This window comes from Orcinus orca, chromosome 2 (genome assembly GCF_937001465.1).
Source record: "Orcinus orca chromosome 2, mOrcOrc1.1, whole genome shotgun sequence".
Taxonomy (NCBI): Eukaryota; Metazoa; Chordata; class Mammalia; order Artiodactyla; family Delphinidae; genus Orcinus; species Orcinus orca.
Window position 1 is genome coordinate 17,767,013 of NC_064560.1, and position 17,824 is coordinate 17,784,836.

The 17,824-nt window shown below is 41.4% G+C and overlaps 1 protein-coding gene across 26 annotated transcripts in view; it reads right to left on the reverse strand.

Annotated features, from left to right (window-relative positions):
* PARD3 (par-3 family cell polarity regulator) overlaps window positions 1-17,824 on the reverse strand; it is a 677,665-nt gene that overhangs the window by 253,300 nt on the left and 406,541 nt on the right. For all 26 annotated transcript variants that reach the window (XM_049705522.1, XM_033439327.2, XM_033439322.2 and 23 more), the window contains one exon: window positions 3,267-3,498. In XM_049705522.1, the coding sequence (XP_049561479.1) occupies window positions 3,267-3,498 (232 nt within the window). The remainder of the gene's footprint in view (window positions 1-3,266; window positions 3,499-17,824) is intronic.

Here is a 17,824-nt window from a genome sequence, read left to right on the forward strand (position 1 = left end):
GGTACATCTATGTGGCCCTCATCAAATGTAAACAAAATCACAGACAACTTACAGGCGTGGGAATAGAGTGTGTGTGTTTTGAGGTCAAGGGGAGAGAGATGGTGGGCAGCAGAGCCTGCGAGCCTGTTTTTTGAAGGAAACCATATTATTATTCCCTCAAAAGACTAAAGGGGAAAAGCTCACATGCCTCAAAAGCTAGACTCCCAACATCTAATGCCCCTTACCCTTACCTTCTTCCTTCTGTTATAACTGAACCAGAAAACAGAAACAAATCATAGCAACACCCCCCCAACACACACACACACACACACACACACACACACACACACACACACACACACCCCTGCTTTGTACTTCGGGCCTACGTTGGGCAGCTATACTTGAATCTTCTTACAAAGTGCTCTAAGAAATTATATGCACATACACGTTTTGATTAAGGTATTTTAAAGCAACACTGCTAAGGGAATCACATCCTATTCTCCTCAAAAGAACAAAGAGGAAGGAAGAGACTAATTTTTAAATCTTACCATATTCCCCTCTGTTAATTAAAAAAAAAAAAAAAGGGAACATAAAAGAATCAACCTGCAAGTCTATTAGTCTCAAATAATTAGATCCAGTAGGTATGGAAGGTGGTAAAAAAGGTTTTGAAAAGTCTAACAATGCTTTAAGAGTCTTCTCAAATACTAAGGACATTTCATAATGCTGTGAAGGAGTTAGAGGCAATAGACAACCAAACAAAAAGCTTCTGTTAGTCTAATAAAGGATTCTCGACTTCTTTTCAAGGAGGAATACTCGCAAGCTTCAACCATTTCCCAAAGGGAAACCAGAGAGAAGATGGCCACATTCAAGGCAACTAGACAAGATACTGAAACCTGTTAGGATATCTCTGCATTCTCCATGTGGTGGTATGTGGCTCTCCTGGAAGAAAAAGCCCTGTTTTGTGGAATTCATACACTTCCTGGGGTATAAGTACCCCCAACACGGCTGATTTTAAGCTACCAGCGTGTGGTATCAGCACCGTGCCAATACAGTGAGCGCAAATAACCTCAAAAGCAGAGATCATAATGAAATGTAATAAAATAATTAGGAAGTGATGAGTTTTGAGTTTTTAATTACCTTTGATTTTTATAGAACTTATCTAATTTTTAACAATGGCTGTGTTTAACAATCAACTGGCAAAATTTCTAAAAACTGAACAATTGACCCTCACGAGCCAACATGGGCTGACTCCAGCAAATTGGTCCCAGAAAAGTGTGGACACCCATGATTTTCTCAGTAGCCATTCCTAAACACTGGGAGACTGCGAGTTCAGTTTTTAGAAAATACCTTCAGCCCCTGCACTTAAACACAGAAGTTGATTTTTAAGAATACTCAGGCCTTTGAAGTTACAAATGGGTCAACTTCTTTATCACAAAGCTGGCTTTCACTACGTGTTAGAGGTATAATCTGTAGAATTTGATCTAGAGAAAACATCGTACAGTGTTTTACAGAACTTTTAGTAAAATCGGGGCTGGGTTGGGTTGCATTCAGGGTCCCTTTGAAACAATATATATTTCCCCATGGTCCCCACACTCACCACTCCTCTGGTCCCAAAAAGAAAACTCTAACATAAAGCCTCTCTTACTCTGGAGTCCCAAGCTACAGAAAAAATAATGTATAATTAAAATAATGTATAATTTCTAAAATAATTATAAGCAATCTAGAAGTTTGCTTACTTTTTTATTCAATAAGAACAGAGCACTGAACCCATCAGATAAATGTTGGCCGATGAAGGAAACCTACAAGCCATTAGCCTTCAGGAAGACTTCACTGGCGGGGGAGGGGGGGCACCTGGAAGTGAGACTGGGCTCCAGGCGGGATGTGTATATCCTAGGGGAGGTTTCCTCTTACTTCATATTCTCTGATTTAAAGAAAACAGGGGTGCAAATTCCCTCAATGTTAATTGATAGACAACAGCTTTATTTCTGTGCATTATGTAGGTGCCTGATTACCAGCTGTCAGTTTGCATATATAGAGTGAGAAGCCCTCTGCCTAACACAGAAACTGAAATAAAGTGGCAGTTAGCTCAATTCCATCCATAAGTGTTCCTGGACACGGAATATAATGATGGAAGATGATCTGACTGCAAATGCATTCAGGAGGAGCGGTATATAAACAAGAAAAACTCTGGTGTGAAAGGATGCAAATCCCAGTGTTCTGAAGCACTGAATATGGCAATGCGACCGTATTTAAATTAAAGCTGATACTGCCAATGGGCCGGGCTCTGTGTGATCTGTGTCTGTCGTTTACTTATTCCATGCACTTGACTTAGCCAGACATCCACAGGACACATCTGGTATGTGTGTAGCCTGCAGGCTGGGCCTGAGTCCTCGCTTCACGGCCTTGACTTATCTATAACTCCCTGAGTTATTGAGGTCAACCTCAGGACCATAAATCAGGAAATTCTATGAAAATAAAAACTCCTGTTCACATTTTGCAATTAATAAAAAGCTAAAAGGAAGGGATTCATAATGCAGGATAAGTACTTTTTGAAGAGTCAAGGGGCTATGCCATCTGTTTTCAATTTTAAACCATCATCTTGATATGTTTAGGGGTTTAATTTATGGAACAATCAAGCAATCTTTATATTTAACATTAAATACCTGAATATTATAAATCACCTCCAATGAACGTTTATGGGAGAGTTTCAGAGCAACTTCTGAACGACTTGTCACTTTTATTGTGCAGCCACGATTTGTAAAAAAATGATATGCTAAGTAATCCTAGAGTATAATTTAGGGGCACAAAAACAACTGTCAGGAAACAGCCAGAGACTGCATTTAATGAAATCTTTACCGACTGAAGTAATAAGTATTACATTAATCAACACAGCTTAATTGAAGCTCTATTTGTAACATTTTTTTTTATTAGACTTGTTATTAATGAACCTTTATATGCTACCACTAACTTGGGCTCCATGTTCAACTTCAACAATGAACAATTGTTCACACGCACAAAAGAACAAACACGGCTGTGAGGGCCCTTTGTCTCTGGCCCTCCTTCCTCTCCACAGTTATTTACATGGTTGGCAAGATAGCATCTTTCAGGCTCTTTAAAAGGGTCTGAGATAGTTCAAGTGCAATCCTTAAGAAAGTAAAAACACAGCAGCGAAGCCTGGGAACTAGAGAAGAATCTCCACTGACCTCAAAGACAAGGTCGTCAAAGCTGTGCTTGCACTGGTGTGGCACTCACACGGGGGCCGGCTGGCCCTGGCTGGCAGCACCTACCTGAACATGTCTCCCAGGCCCCTCAGTTTCCCCTTCTTGGCTTTCATCTTCTCCTTCTCCTTGTCTCTGTCCTTCTTCTTCTCTTTCCCCATTTTCTCCTTCCTCCGATCGGTCTTCTCGCCTCTCTCTTGGTTTCCATTCATCTGTCTCTCCAGAGAGTGGGAAGGCTGGTCGCTGGCTGTGGAGACAGACTCTCTCCCTGATCTTGAACTTTCTTCCGTGTCTTCTTCCACTTGGAAGGAAACAAACACACAGAAAAGATAAGGAACACAGGGAACCAAAGGGACAAAAATAAGGAGGCTGAAGTCGTGTGAGGGTTTTCTTTCCCACATTTCCAACGAGGCCTGCAAGGATGTTTACTTCTGAGTAGAATTAGAATGAACGCGTGAATGAGAATGAACGCGTGGTGTGGCTGATTACTATGCACGTGTGTACCTGCGTGAATATGATGGGCCAACGGTAAGAGAGTAACGGTAATAGTAACAGTAACCGTAATCTGCTCCTGGGCCGGATGGATTCTCTCGCGTTGACATAGAGCCTGTACTGCTGGGGGGATAAGCAAGCCCTCGTCACACAGCCAAGCCCAAGGGTCCTGTGTACCACACCGGCGAAATGAAGACGAGCAGCCCCTCGCCAAGAGCTTCCTTTCCTCTTGGGTGAGGATGGTGTAGCCCCACCCCAGCCGCTGACGACTTTGTTCAATTGCACCACTCCCTCGTAAGCACACCAGTGTCAGCACAGGACTCCTTTCCTCAGCCTCCCAAATACCTATGACCCTTTGACTTCTGCGTAGAGGAAACTGGATCTTCACAGCCTAACTTTTCCTTATATTGTCATTCAAAGGCCAACGTCATAAGCCAACGCTCCTGTCTGTTCTAATCCAAAATAATTTGGCATGTCGGTCGACACAATGGCAGGTGAACAGAGGCGGATGGAGACACGAAGGCATAAATCCACAGCCTCACACCCCTTTGAACTTTGCAGATAAAAGCTCTGCTTAGTGATAACGACGTTCCGTCCTTTGAAGCAACACTTAGTAAGCATGTGGTCCAAGGGCATACCCCCAACCTTTTGCATTTGAAAGAATGACAAGTAACTAGAGTAGGTTTCTACCTACAAAAGAACTTGAGGAATTTCTATATTAAGAAGCAGTAGATGTACACATCAACAGCCATTCTCATAAACCTTCTTCCAGATTAGCTGCCTCAGCTGTTCTTACAAATATATCGATAATAAGAATTATTGGGGTTCCAGATTACCCCTTGAAATCTGAGGTCATTTTCCCCCTGCATCAACAAATAAAGTATGAATCAGTGTTTTTCCGCTTCTTCTAACAGAGAAATATATAAGACAGTTAGAAATCTTTCACAAAGAACTGACCTCTAGATCAAATTAATATATCTTCAAATGAAATTCAGTCTTGCCTCTCCACCAGCACTTGAGTTAGCAACACACAAAATCAAGAGTATAATAAGACCAGTTAAAACAATACTAGTATCAATTTATTTACAAAACAGAAACAGACTCACAGACTTGGAAAACAAACTTATGGTTACCAAGGGGGAAAGGCAGGGGGAGGGATAAATCAGGCATTTGGGATTAACATACACATACTACTATATATAAAACAGATAATCAGGGGTTCCCTGGTGGCGCAGTGGTTAAGAATTTGCCTGCCAATGCAAGGGACACAGGTTCGAGCCCTGGCCCGGGAAGATCCCACATGCGTGGAGCAATGAAGCCCGTGCACCACAACTACTGAGCCTGAGCTCTAGAGCCCGCGAGACACAACTGCTGAGCCCACGTGCCACAACTACTGAAGCCCGCGCGCCTAGAGCCCGTGCTCCACAACAGGAGAAGCCAGCGCAATGAGAAGCCCGTGCACCGCAACCAAGAGTAGCCCCCGTTTGCCGCAACTAGAGAAAGCCCGTGCGCAGCAACGAAGACCCAACACAGCCAAAAATAAATAAATAAATAAATTTATAAAATAAAATAAAATAAAAATAAAAGATAATCAACAGGGAACAAGGAACTCTGCTCAATACTCTGTAATAGCCTATATGGGAAAAGAATCTAAAAAAGAATGGATATAATGTATATGTATAACTGAATCAACTTGCCGTACACCTGAAACTAACACAACATTGTACATCAACTATACTCTAATGTAAAATAAAAATTAAATTAAAAAAACAATCTTAGTATCTTTGTTCTGCTATTAAACCCTCACAGATCATAGAAGATGCTATCAAACGATGGCACAACTATAACCAAGTAATTCAGTTTTTTACAACGTGCCAATTATTTAACATAATAACAGAAAAAGTGTAGCATTCTTTTGTTTTCACATTTGATTAAAAATACAAGCCAACATATTTCCCATCCCAGCAGGTCATGCCCTGGGTACAGCCAAAGAGTAAAAACACCACTGTGTCTAAATCCGGAAGGTACTTTGGAGGTCATTTAGACCAACCTCTTCCATTTCTTGCTGAGGAAACAGAGAGATCTGGGCCCAGCACACCGCCAGTGTGGGGCTCGCTCTACTATTTTATTCCGGTACAATTGTACCTCAGCCAGACCTTCATGCATTTCTTTGATCAACTCTGTGATTGCTCAGTTCCACGCTTCATACAGCATGGATGTTGGTCATCTATCATCCAGTCACTCCACGGTCTGCCCAGAAGATCATTCCAGCTGCCAGCACTGCATCTCAAGAAACCCACTGTCAATCCTGCAGTCATTCAGCTCCGTGACTTGTAGCTGCTACTGAGGAAATCACTCCAGAAGCTCAATCAAATGTGCACAGGGACTCGAGGACCGGCTCCCAAGCACAGAGGTGAGCAGAAAGGCTGGCCTCCCTCTGCACTGGGGTATCTAACTGGAAGCCACTCTCCTCTTGCAAGAGACAAGGCAGCTTTTTAAAAAGTTGCTTCTTTCCCTCTCTGTCAGTTCATATGGAAAAGGAATTGTGCGGGTGTGTTAGAGAAAGCCAGTTACAGCTTTCAGATGGGCGTTGCTAGTGAAAATCCATAGCGTTACAAATAAATGCTGAGTTAAGGCTGTCATTTTTGTGTGGTGCACAGAGAGCAGGGAAAGACTCCTGGCCCGGGGGGCTTGCTGTGTAGCCTTTTCAAGGGGCGTTCCCCAAGAAAATGTAAATATAGCTTATGCAGGGTTGGAGCATCTTGTCTGAAAACACCCTTGAACTTGGCTGTGCTCTAACTGATGGTAAACCATGGCTTCCACATTATGGGAAATGGGTGTGGCCTCAACTTTGAGGTAATGGACCAAATCAGGATAAAACAGTTCTCAAAAGTTCCCGGGAACTACAAAACCTAGGTGTGTCTATTGGTACGCTCAAGTTAGATAAATGGACGCTGGTGATTATTCTAAAAGTCTCGCAGACAAAACTCCTTTTACCTATCCGTCCATGGTGCTTTGTACAAACTTTTATTATTGCACTTCTCATATGATACAATCACAGGTCCGTTTCCCATTCCCTAAACTTCTAAAATGAGGACTGCTGAGCAGACGGCGGCTGCCCGTAAATGGCTGTTTTAACTGGAAGACTACTGGTGAGCCTGACTCGTGACTTTATCCCAACCAGACAAACTTTTATCCAACCTCTGCACATGACCATCCTCTAGCTTCAGAACAATGTCTACGCTCCTCTAATGAAGCCTGACAACACATGCCACACCCCGGTAACAGTAACCCCAGGTAGGCCACTGTGCTTGGTTAAGCTCTCGTCAGTTTCTGGTAGAGCTTTACGCTATTATTGTTTGGGCTCTACGTATTATCCAGTGGCTTGCCTGGCCCCCTACCATGTCTGAGACTATAAACAACAAAAAAACGAGCTCAATACATGTAAAAGACTTCGTCTTCCACAGGGACCATTGTCATAAATCATGAATGGAAAGATCAGTAGCGATTCTGCTAGTTTTCTGCCTAATGGTTTTGGGAGAGGCACATGGGACATATGTCTGCTCTTGGCTCCGTCACAGGATAAAGGCAGCACGTTCACAACGAACTATATGCTGAAGTCACATTTGTTGCCAATTCCTTTCATATTCACAATCATTTCCTGGTGTATGTAAAACAACTTATTTTCTAAACTGGGTGAAACAGAGAAAATTAGTATTAAGTCATTTATTAACTTCAGGTTTTGTAACCTCATTTTATAAAATCAAAACTCCTCGCTCTGTTTCCTGCCCCGAGCAAGTGGACTGTTTTACAATCGTACTTGCACATTTGAGAATTCTTTATGCTTATTCTGAACATTCTGATTTAGATAATACACTATCACACAAACTCTTCTGGGGGTGTACTCATGTAACGAACCCCTTTGAATGCCAACTAATTAAAAATATTTAGCAATATGTGCCTTCATATGCATAAACAGAAGATGTTCTTTTAGAGTATTACATTGTGTACGCTTCAAACGCTAAAATTATTTGATAGAGAAAAATAAGAATCTCACTTTACCCCATCCCTATGCAGAATTACTGTGGTTTTTAAAAGCTTAAGTAAATTGGTGACACGTGCTTAATTTTTTTAAAAAAATGTATGTATTCAAGGTCACTGATAGTCAGATTTTGTTTTCAGTTTTAAAACCAGTCTTTGTACATTTAATACTAGCTTTATAATAAGGTACATAAAATATTTTTATTCTCTTAAACTACAAAAGATATTCAGATAAACAATTTTTCAAGTAAGAAAAGTACTGGTAATACATCATCCGTAAATGGCATGATTGATTGCGTTCATACAATCAATTACAATGCACGGACTAATCATAAACCTACATTTAGGTAATTGACTATTTTAAATGCTATATAAATTTTACATTTTTTCTCCTTAATTTTGCTCTTTGCAGATTGTTTGCTTTCCTTCTGCAGATAGTCTGCACAAAGAAAGATGATTACCTCCTTCCAAACAAATGGAAATTTCTATTTTTGACTAACATTTCTGCTCTGTGCACTGCATTATCAGCTACTTTCTCGTGTGATTACCTATAAAAACAGATACTTTCAAGTTTCTCTTTTTAAAGAAGGTATAACGTGAAGCTGCTTATTTTTCTTTCAGGCAGCACATTCTATAATTAAGACATACCTAATTACCATGTTTTCAACAGATGCAAATACAGCTCAATTAAAATGCTAGTCCATGCGACAAATTCAGCTACTCAGTTCTGCAAGATATCACGTTAGGACTGGGTCACCAAGAAGTTTGGAAAAGACTGAGCACATACGTGGTAATGATTATGGAGAAAATGACCTTAGGCGTCAACTGAACCTCGAAGTTCTGTAGCTTCTGCCATAAATAAACACTTCGATCTCATCATCACACACATTTCATTGTCAACAGTTGACTCTAAGCCACATGGTCTTTTTTTTTCCATTGAGAAGCAATACTACTGTTGGGACTGTAATGATCTCCATTGCTTGCTTATCCCAAATCCACTTCTCCGTTTCTTCTTCCTAATGAACTCTGATTGTGTTCAGGAATGCAACCCAGCTTCAAGGGGTGAATTCATTACTAAATTTATAACAACCTATGGGCCCCTGCCCCTGTTGATTTATTAGTCCAATGTTATTAGTCCAAGAATGGCCCCATCACCCCGAATGGACGTATTCCATGCGTGGGGAGATGGCTCACTCCCTTCAGTTGGACGTGATCAGGAAAGCACGAGGCCTCTGAGCCCTGCGGTTACCCTCGGGTTAAGCTGACTTGTGGACAGTGTGGCAGAAGGGTCAGAAGGATGGCGGGGCTTTGATAACACCGTTAGGCTGTGGAATCAATAATCCTGGAAGCTACCCAACTCTAGAACCAGTTATGTAGGACAATGTATTTCCTCATGGTTTGAGCTGGTCTGAGCTGGGTTTTCTACTAAATGCAGCGGAAAGCATCCTAATAGGTACATTATATAAATCAAACTTTAGAGCAGCTGTGGAATAACCACAGTACTATTTATCACAAGTGTAAGATTTAGCGGTTAATGTCACTCTAGGCAGCTTTGACAATTTTACTAGAATTATTTATTCAGACTTGTTACTAGTGTCAAATGAATTGGTACAAACATCCGGAGAAACACAAAACAGAGAAATACAAAATGAAAACGACAGCATTACTTCTTATTTGCCAGTGAGCAAGTACTCTTCTCCGAGGGCATAGCTCAAAGAAGTGTTATTAAATATTTGTTGAGTGGACTGACAAAGAGCCCATCATATGAAAACCATCCTTTACTGTTCCCTGTTTAGAAAGAACTACTCTAGGAATTAGAAAGATCTAATAATAAAAGCACATATTCTTGAGTAATTTCCAATTTACTTTGGAAGACAAAGGATTAAATGTAATAACTGGACACAGGATTACGCAGTCTTCAGAATCTATCAGCTTAAAATTTAAAATGAGTGAGTTGAAAAGTGAGACATTAGTAATTGGAAAATTTCACTAGACTTAGCAAATCCACTGACCACTACCAACGTCTATTGACTAATGTTAGGTAAGATACAATGTACTAAAAATAAATGAGGACTGAACTCCCCAGGCACTGCAAATCCTGCACAGGATTTGAGAACATTTTATTATAAATAAAATAAATAGATATACATATATATTTTTATATATGTATACACATATTATTTTTGTTTCTTAGTTTAGTTGAACATTTGACTTTGGAGAAGGAAGAAAAGACGTAAGAAATGAACAGCTAGTGACACAGATGGTACTGAGTAATAGGATCTGATTTCCTGGACCCTGACTTTTAACATTAGAATGATGAGCTTTTGGCAATGGAAAAACTTAGCTTTTTCAGAACATTTAAAAAAAAACACATACACACACAAAGCTGGCAAGAAGAATGAAGAAGCTTTTATACTAAAATGTGGTGTGGGAGTAACAACTGATATTATGAAGAACAGAGAACGTGACGGTGAAAGGAGAAAAAGCCATGAAGGAAGTGGGTGACGTTTATCAGCAGGCTTAGAGAAGGGTTTTCAGCAACTGGAGGAACGTTCAAATAGATGATTCCTAAAACCCACTCTTCTAAAAGTAGATTTATTTCATTAAAAAAAAAAAAAGCCAACCTCTTAGTTTACATTCGGGTAAGGAGTTGAGAGACAAAAACAATAAAACCACACTTCCAAAGAGTTTAAGACTTATTATCAAAAACCATTCTTTACTTCTACTTCACAGTCTAAAGTTTTCTTTAATGCATCCCTCCAAACAAACAGGTAAAATGTTCCTGAAGATCTTGGTAGAATGCCACCTCCACTATCCCCCCTGCCCAGGAGAATGCTGCAGAACAAATACAATGAGGATCACACCCTCCATTTTCCGAACGCTTGCAAATTTGCTTTCAGTGTATAATTGATTTTCACATACAAATGATGGTCCACAATAGACACTGTTTCCTGTGCACAGGGGACAATGTATAAAGAAGCTGAACGCTTTCCTTTCGACAGACCCAATGGACTGGCTACACAATGAAAATGGTAGCACTCATAACCCTGCTGTTGGAATTGCCACTAAGAATTTTATTTTTATCAAGGACTGAATTGGTGTCAAATGTATATTTTAACAATATACAAAAAAATTACGGTGTCAAGGAAAGAGTGTCCAGGCCACTGCTCTGACTCTTTTAAGTGAAAAAACAAAAACAAAAATAAATAACAACATAAAAATGTGCAAATGTGATGAAACAGCGAATGGAGAGCAGTGCTCTGTTTTGCTATTTACTGAGAAATCAAAACAACTGTCCCCTAAAAGTGTTCTCAACTCCCATGCCCTACAATCCAAACTGCGAGATCCACAAAATTTCTTAATGTTAAAAAAATATTTTATATTAAAAAGTCTCAGATACATCTATATACAGATTTTTCTTGAGTTACGATGGGGTTACGGCCTGTTAAACCCAACATAAACTGAAAATACCGTAAGTCAAAAATACACTGAATACATCTGACCTGCCGAACATCATAGCTTAGCTTCGCCTACCTTAAATGTGCTCAGAACACTGACATTAGCCTAGTCATCTAACACAGAGCCTAGGTTATAATAAAGTGTTGAATGTCTCATGTAATTTAGTGAATACAGTGCTGAAAGTGGAAACCAGAACAGTTGTCAGCGTATCGGTTGTTTCCACTTGTTATCACGTGGCTGACTGGGAGCTGCGGCTGCTGCCAGTGCCCAGCATCTCCACAGAGGATCTGCATATCACCTGCCCAGGAAAAGATCCAAGTTCAAAGTTAGATGTACGGTTTCCACTGAATGCACATCACTTTCGAACCGTCGTAAAGTCCAAAAATCCTAAGTGGAACCATTGTAAATCGGGGAGCGTCCATACCCAGTTCGGGCTTTAGAAAATCAAAGGAAAACTAGATTGCTTGGGAACAAGTGTCTTGAAGAAGGAAGATGATAGTCCAATGTACACAAGAGGGTAGGGGACAGTCAGGGCAGTGAGAAGATAAGCCTCACAGACAGTGCATGGTCTGGGAGAGAATGCACACGGGAGCTTGAAGGACTGTGAAGACGGTGTGATCCCAGAGCTTACTCAGCCAATGTAGAGACAGTCGGACCAGTTAGGAGATCCTAATAGTAACTTCAGATATTAAAAAATGAGGATTGGGGCTAGATTGGACAGAAGGAGAGAAATTAGGAGATTTCACGGGGGAAAAAATAAGAAACCTCGGTAATGGAGTGATTACACAGTGAGACGATGATTCTAAGTTTCTGGGCCTGGAGGTACTAATGAGAAAAATCACGTCATCATCATCCATCTTTACATGTGAGATGCTAAGCATGTAAACGCAGTCCCTCCCTTTCCTCTGGCTTTGCCAAGCATCATGACTCACCTGGAGTCTTGCATTATGATCATAGAACCAGTCTTGCCACCAACACTGCTACTTACCATCCCACCCCCAATAAGCCATCCCATACAGCCCTAACTAGCATATTCCTTTACTTGAAATTCTTCAAATGCTCTTTAAGGTCCTTAGTATGAACAAAAATGATTTAAACGAGGCTGTCTGTGATCTGTTCTCTGACTACGTCTTAAACCTCACTCCTCACCATGCCCTCACCCGCAGTGCATACATGAACCTTAACAGGATGATGGCGGTCCAGAGGTGGTCCCGGCTCTCTATGTTTCCTACGCACCCACTGAAGACCACTCAAGCAATATTACTCACCTAAAACAGTACCTCTTCTGGGAAGCCTTCTCCCACCCCACTCAACTTCCACATGGGCTGAGTGGGTCCCCCACGGTTTGGTGCCATGGTAACCTGTGCACTACAATGGCCCTTAACCATTAACCACACTGCTTCTCAAGTGTCAGTTTATCCACTGGGTTGAACCACCCACAGCCCCTCAGGAACTTAGAGCTTAAATATCAGATTTTAGGTACTACAACTCATTCATACTCTATAGTAGTTTCAGTGTAATGGCTTATCCCACTCAGAAATTTGTTTCATATTCTAGAAAACTCACAGGACTACAAATCAGAAGGCATGCATTCTATGATTTTGTTCCTAAGTACGATCTTGGTCATCTATTTACATACTTTTTCCTTATTAAAAAAATGCTTAAAATGAGGATTCTATAATTCAAACACTTCAGATGTGACTTTTCATCATACTTTTAGCTTAACTTACTTTTCACTTAGAAAAAGAAATGTAAGGAATAGATAGCTTCAGCTACTTCACATGCTTACACCTCGACTGCATTCAGAAATTTCCTAAAATCAAAGCTCCTTTTCTTAAACTGCAAGTGATACTTAAGTATACAAATTGGCATAAGAGGATAAGACAGGTTATTCGTATTCCCAGCCCTTCAGAACAAATATTTTTTATAGATCAACACCCAATTATCCATTAAGACAGATTAATCAAATGGGAAATCTTTTACAAAGTACTTCGACTTTGAAACCCCTATACTGAATTCTTCCACTACAGATTAACAGTAATCTAATGGGGTGTCTTAAGATAACAACCTAGTTTGCATTTTTTTTGCTCAAAATGTAATGACAAAAGGTGGCTAGAAATGTGGAGGATGCTGAGAGTAGAGAGTCTGAGATATTCATGCAATATCCTATATGAAGCTAATAAAATAAACAAAAATTCTCCTGGAAGCTTTCAGATTAGCTGATTTACTGACATAAATTCAGTTTCTTCAAATCTCATACTGCTAACCTAAGTTATGTATATTTTAGAGCAGTGCTTTTTTTCTGATCTGTTAAGAGGACTATAAGAAAGTAGGCAAGCTACTCAAAAGCAATCTGGCTCTATGTTTTCACAGTTCTCACATTTAAAATTGTAAACTGGATAGATCTTAAAATTGAGAAGTACAATTAATAGGATAGTCTTCTGTTTTGTTGTGCTTCACCTCCTTGACCTGGACAAAAAGCTGTTACTGAATTGATAGGAAGGCTGACAATTTGGCAAATTTTAATAGAGAAAAAAAAATGGGACTCTATATTTTCAAAAATAAAACAAAGCAATGTTATACAGCATCCATGTTCTCGGTTCCAACAGAAACTGATTTATTATGGGGGATGGAGGAGCTCCTTGCTGGGAGCCAGGCGGGGAGTGTGATTTGCATAGAAGAGGGAGCAGATTGTAGATGCCCTGACCTGTCAAACACAGGTAGGACCTCGGAGATAATGGGTCCCAGAATACAAAGCTCCATCTTGATCCAGACAGACACACACAATGTGGAGAGGCCAGATGGATTAAATGAGAGACAAAAACACTGGCTTCTGCCATCTCCACAGGAAGCACGTAAGTGTTACAGAAGATGACAGATACCAGATACCACATGGATCCCGCACCAGTCTCCTGGCCCCCATTGTTGTGTGCATGCCACAATTTCGATGCTGCTGAGAAGAGGCAAGCCTGTTCCGAGCCGTGAAAGAGAGTCACCCGGGAGGACCTCGACCCGACTGACAACAGCATTCAACCAGGCCTCTGCCTAAGCGCCTTTCCCGTAAAGCGGGAAAGGGCTGCACAGGACAGAAACAGGCAGCTGGGTGGTACAGGTAATGCCGCCCCCATGTTTCTAGGGTGCGCGGACTGCATCCTCACAGGACAGCCATCTAACAAAGACTGTCTGCCCAGACAGGGTCCTCTTACAGAGCACCGCTCAACAGTGACTCGGCATCTTTAATTTAACGGCGGCCGTAACTGAGTCCCTGGAGTCCCACCTCCGTAAAAGAAAGGCCCTTGTACAAGGGCCTTTCTCGTACGGAGTGTCCCACAGAGCACGAGGACGGCAGGGCCTAGACATGTGGCCGGGGACAGCTCCCATATGGCAAGGATGCCGGGCGAGGCCGCACAGGTGAGGGAGGCACAGGCAAGGATGCCCAAGGGAGGAGCACAAGCAGAGGATGAAGAGCATAAGCAGAAACGCAAATGCACACAGTGGAAGAGAGTGTGTGGATCACACCGTGAGAATCCACAGCCTGACTCGGAAAAGGATGGTGTTTAGGGAACTAGAGGAGGAGCTAGGCAAGCGGGGCTTCCTTCTCACACCTGTACCTAGTCATACGTAAAGGTGACAGTCTCATGACCACCAGCAGTAACACCAGCCTTGAGAGATTTTTTTTTTTTTTTGAAGAAAAACAAACAGCTTGCTGAGGCACTGGAGGTCTCAGACATGCAGGTCCAGCGTGGGACACAAGCAGGAGTGAAATGTCACTGCTGCCCCGAGCGCCACAGCCTGAGGCTCGCTGTGTCTGGGCGTGTGTCTCTCACAAACAGTGGGGCTAGTCAAGCAGGAGTCCATTTACTGATGCCACAAACAGTCACTGACTCCAACGCTTTGCCGAGCTCTGAGCCTGGTTACGCAGGAATAAGACACGGTGGTGTCTTTCTTCGTGGACTTTACAGACAATGAGAGAAGCAGGCAGGCAGGACGGAGGTCAGTAAGTGAAGGGGGAAACAGAGTCATGGAAAGTTAAAACTGGAAAGGACCTCAGAAATGGAACCATCTAAACCAGAGCTTTTCAAACTTTTTCTGGAAAACTGCGAACTTCCTTTTTTTTAAACTTAAAATTGACAAAGAACTACAATGTATGAAAAGTGATTTTAAAAACCCAGGACTAGGACTTCCCCGGTGGCGCAGTGGTTGGGAGTCCGCCTGCCGATGCAGGGGACAAGGGTTCGTGCCCCGGTCTGGGAAGATCCCACATGCCGCGGAGTGGCTAGGCCCGTGAGCCATGGCCGCTGAGCCTGCGTGTCCGGAGCCTGTGCTCCGCAAGGGGAGAGGCCACAACAGTGAGAGGCCCGCGTACCGCAAAAACAAAACAAAACAAAGCAAAACAAACCCAGGACTGGGAATTCCCTGGTGGTCCAGTGGTTAGGACTTGGCACTTTCACTGCAGGGGGCTCGGGTGTGATCCCTGGGTAAGATCCCACGAGCCGCACGGCACCCCCCTCAAAAAATATAAGTAAATCAATAAATAACACATGATTGTTGAGGCAACAGCGGGGTGCGGGGGGGGCTGGTGACTTTGACAGAGCCCACCCACTCAGGTGCCCATGTGCTTCCCGACTCCCTGAGACCACCGAGGCGCCACTCTTCACTGGCCGCCGCCACACACAATCTGAGCATCAATGACCTGGGCGTCCAAAGCTTCAGTTTTACAAGTGAGGGAATTAAAGCTCAAGGATGTTGAGCAACTTGATCCAAATCCCAAATGGGTGAGAAGAATGTGGATGGGATGTAAGTCATCTGGACCCCAGGCTCACGTCACCCTACTCACACAGTTTTGACAACCTGCACTGCAAACATTTGAAATGTAGAAGAGCTGCCTTTCTCTGGCCATATCCAAAGTTCACCAGACTGGTCTGGAAAAATACATCCTAGAGTCAGGACTTTGGGAAAACCCAGCACTTTGTGGTTGCAGGTGCACGTTGTCACAGTGTCTCTCTCAGCTCTCGTCCAGAACTTTCCCTGCCCTTCACAAATCGTCGTTTGTCTATTTACTTGGTTTTGTCTTGATGATAATCGAACACAAAAGTTTTCAAATAAAATACTTAAATCTGTTCTTTCCAATTAAAAAAGGAAACTAAGTTTATAGAGGGACAAATTTAGATGTTCACACCAGTGGAAAGCTCTGGAGGCCACAGAATTAAGAACATGCCTGGTACCGATAGCTATTCCATCCCCTGTTGCATATTTCAAATAAGTGATATATGTGAGAAAATTGCATTTATGAGGGAATTTAAATAACATTTTAACCAGAACAAGAAAAAAACTCAGCAGCATAATTTGTGCTTACAAAACAAATATGGAGGTGCCAAAGCACTGTATCTCTTATTAAATGTGCACCCAGGACAGAGGCAAGATCTCTAAGTGATACAGGGTCCCCACCCTAGAAAGGCAGCACAAGTAATACTGGTAAGGCTGGCAAGGAACCACTGATACTCCAGGAAAAACCCAAGAGCGTCGAAAGCTCATATGACTCAGGATCTTGGAGACCAGGACTGGCAGCAAAAATAGGAAATATGTTCTTCATCTGGGAGCAATGAGCTGCATATATTTGAAATCACTGGCTGCATGGAGTGAACAACTGTCCAGATTTAGACTAAGAAATCTGGGGGGAGAAAGCAGTGATCCTCTCCTAAGCTTTGCTTTGTGTGTTACATTATGGCAGAAATATTCATCTTCCGAAACACATTATATCTGATAGGCAAAGATTATATAATTTTGCTTTAAATCTCCTCAGAATGTGATTTTCATTTCAAACTCTCCTTCCCCAGCACAGTCTTCCTTAGGTACGTGTGATCAAAGTGGTTCACCCAAAAGTTAAATTGTAATTGTTTACAATCCACCTAAATGATCTCTGCCTTAACCTTGGGCAGTGGTGTCTCCAGCTTTTCTTCTCTTTTTTTTCCCCCCTCTAGCTTTTCTTACAATGGTTAGATGGGTAGAGTCACTTTGAAGTTAGAAAACTAAAATGTGATTTAGTAGATACGAACAATGTAAGTTAATCAACAATTTTTTCTATTAGGACTCTAGTCCTTTCTCTTCTAAGTAAATACACTACTGAGTTTCTTCCTTATGTTTAAATTGAATGGCTATTTTTATACCATAAATATTTAACTACAGTGACAACTCCCTGAAGCATACGTTAGTACGTATTTATAAATGTTACTTTTTTCTCAATATACTATGGAAAACACATTGCTCATTCATGGTAACCTTTGACTTTCAATAATCTTGGTTTAAAATATTTGGCAATTTGGAAATACACATACACAAATATGTCTTGCTAGCTCAGTTCAAGGAAAGCAAGAGTAATTCATAAAAACAAAACAAAAATATGTTATCAAAATCACAGATGGTTACATGTACTCATTTGAGATATATTAAAGACATACTATACAGCAGTGGTTTTCAAATATTTTGGTCTCAGGATACCTTTATACTCCTAAAGTTTATTAAGGACTCAAAATTTTATGTGGGTTATGTCTATCAATATTTATTAAACTAAAATTGAGAAAGTTAAAAAATACAAATTACTTTATAAAAAATTATAGATTTCATGTTAACAGAAA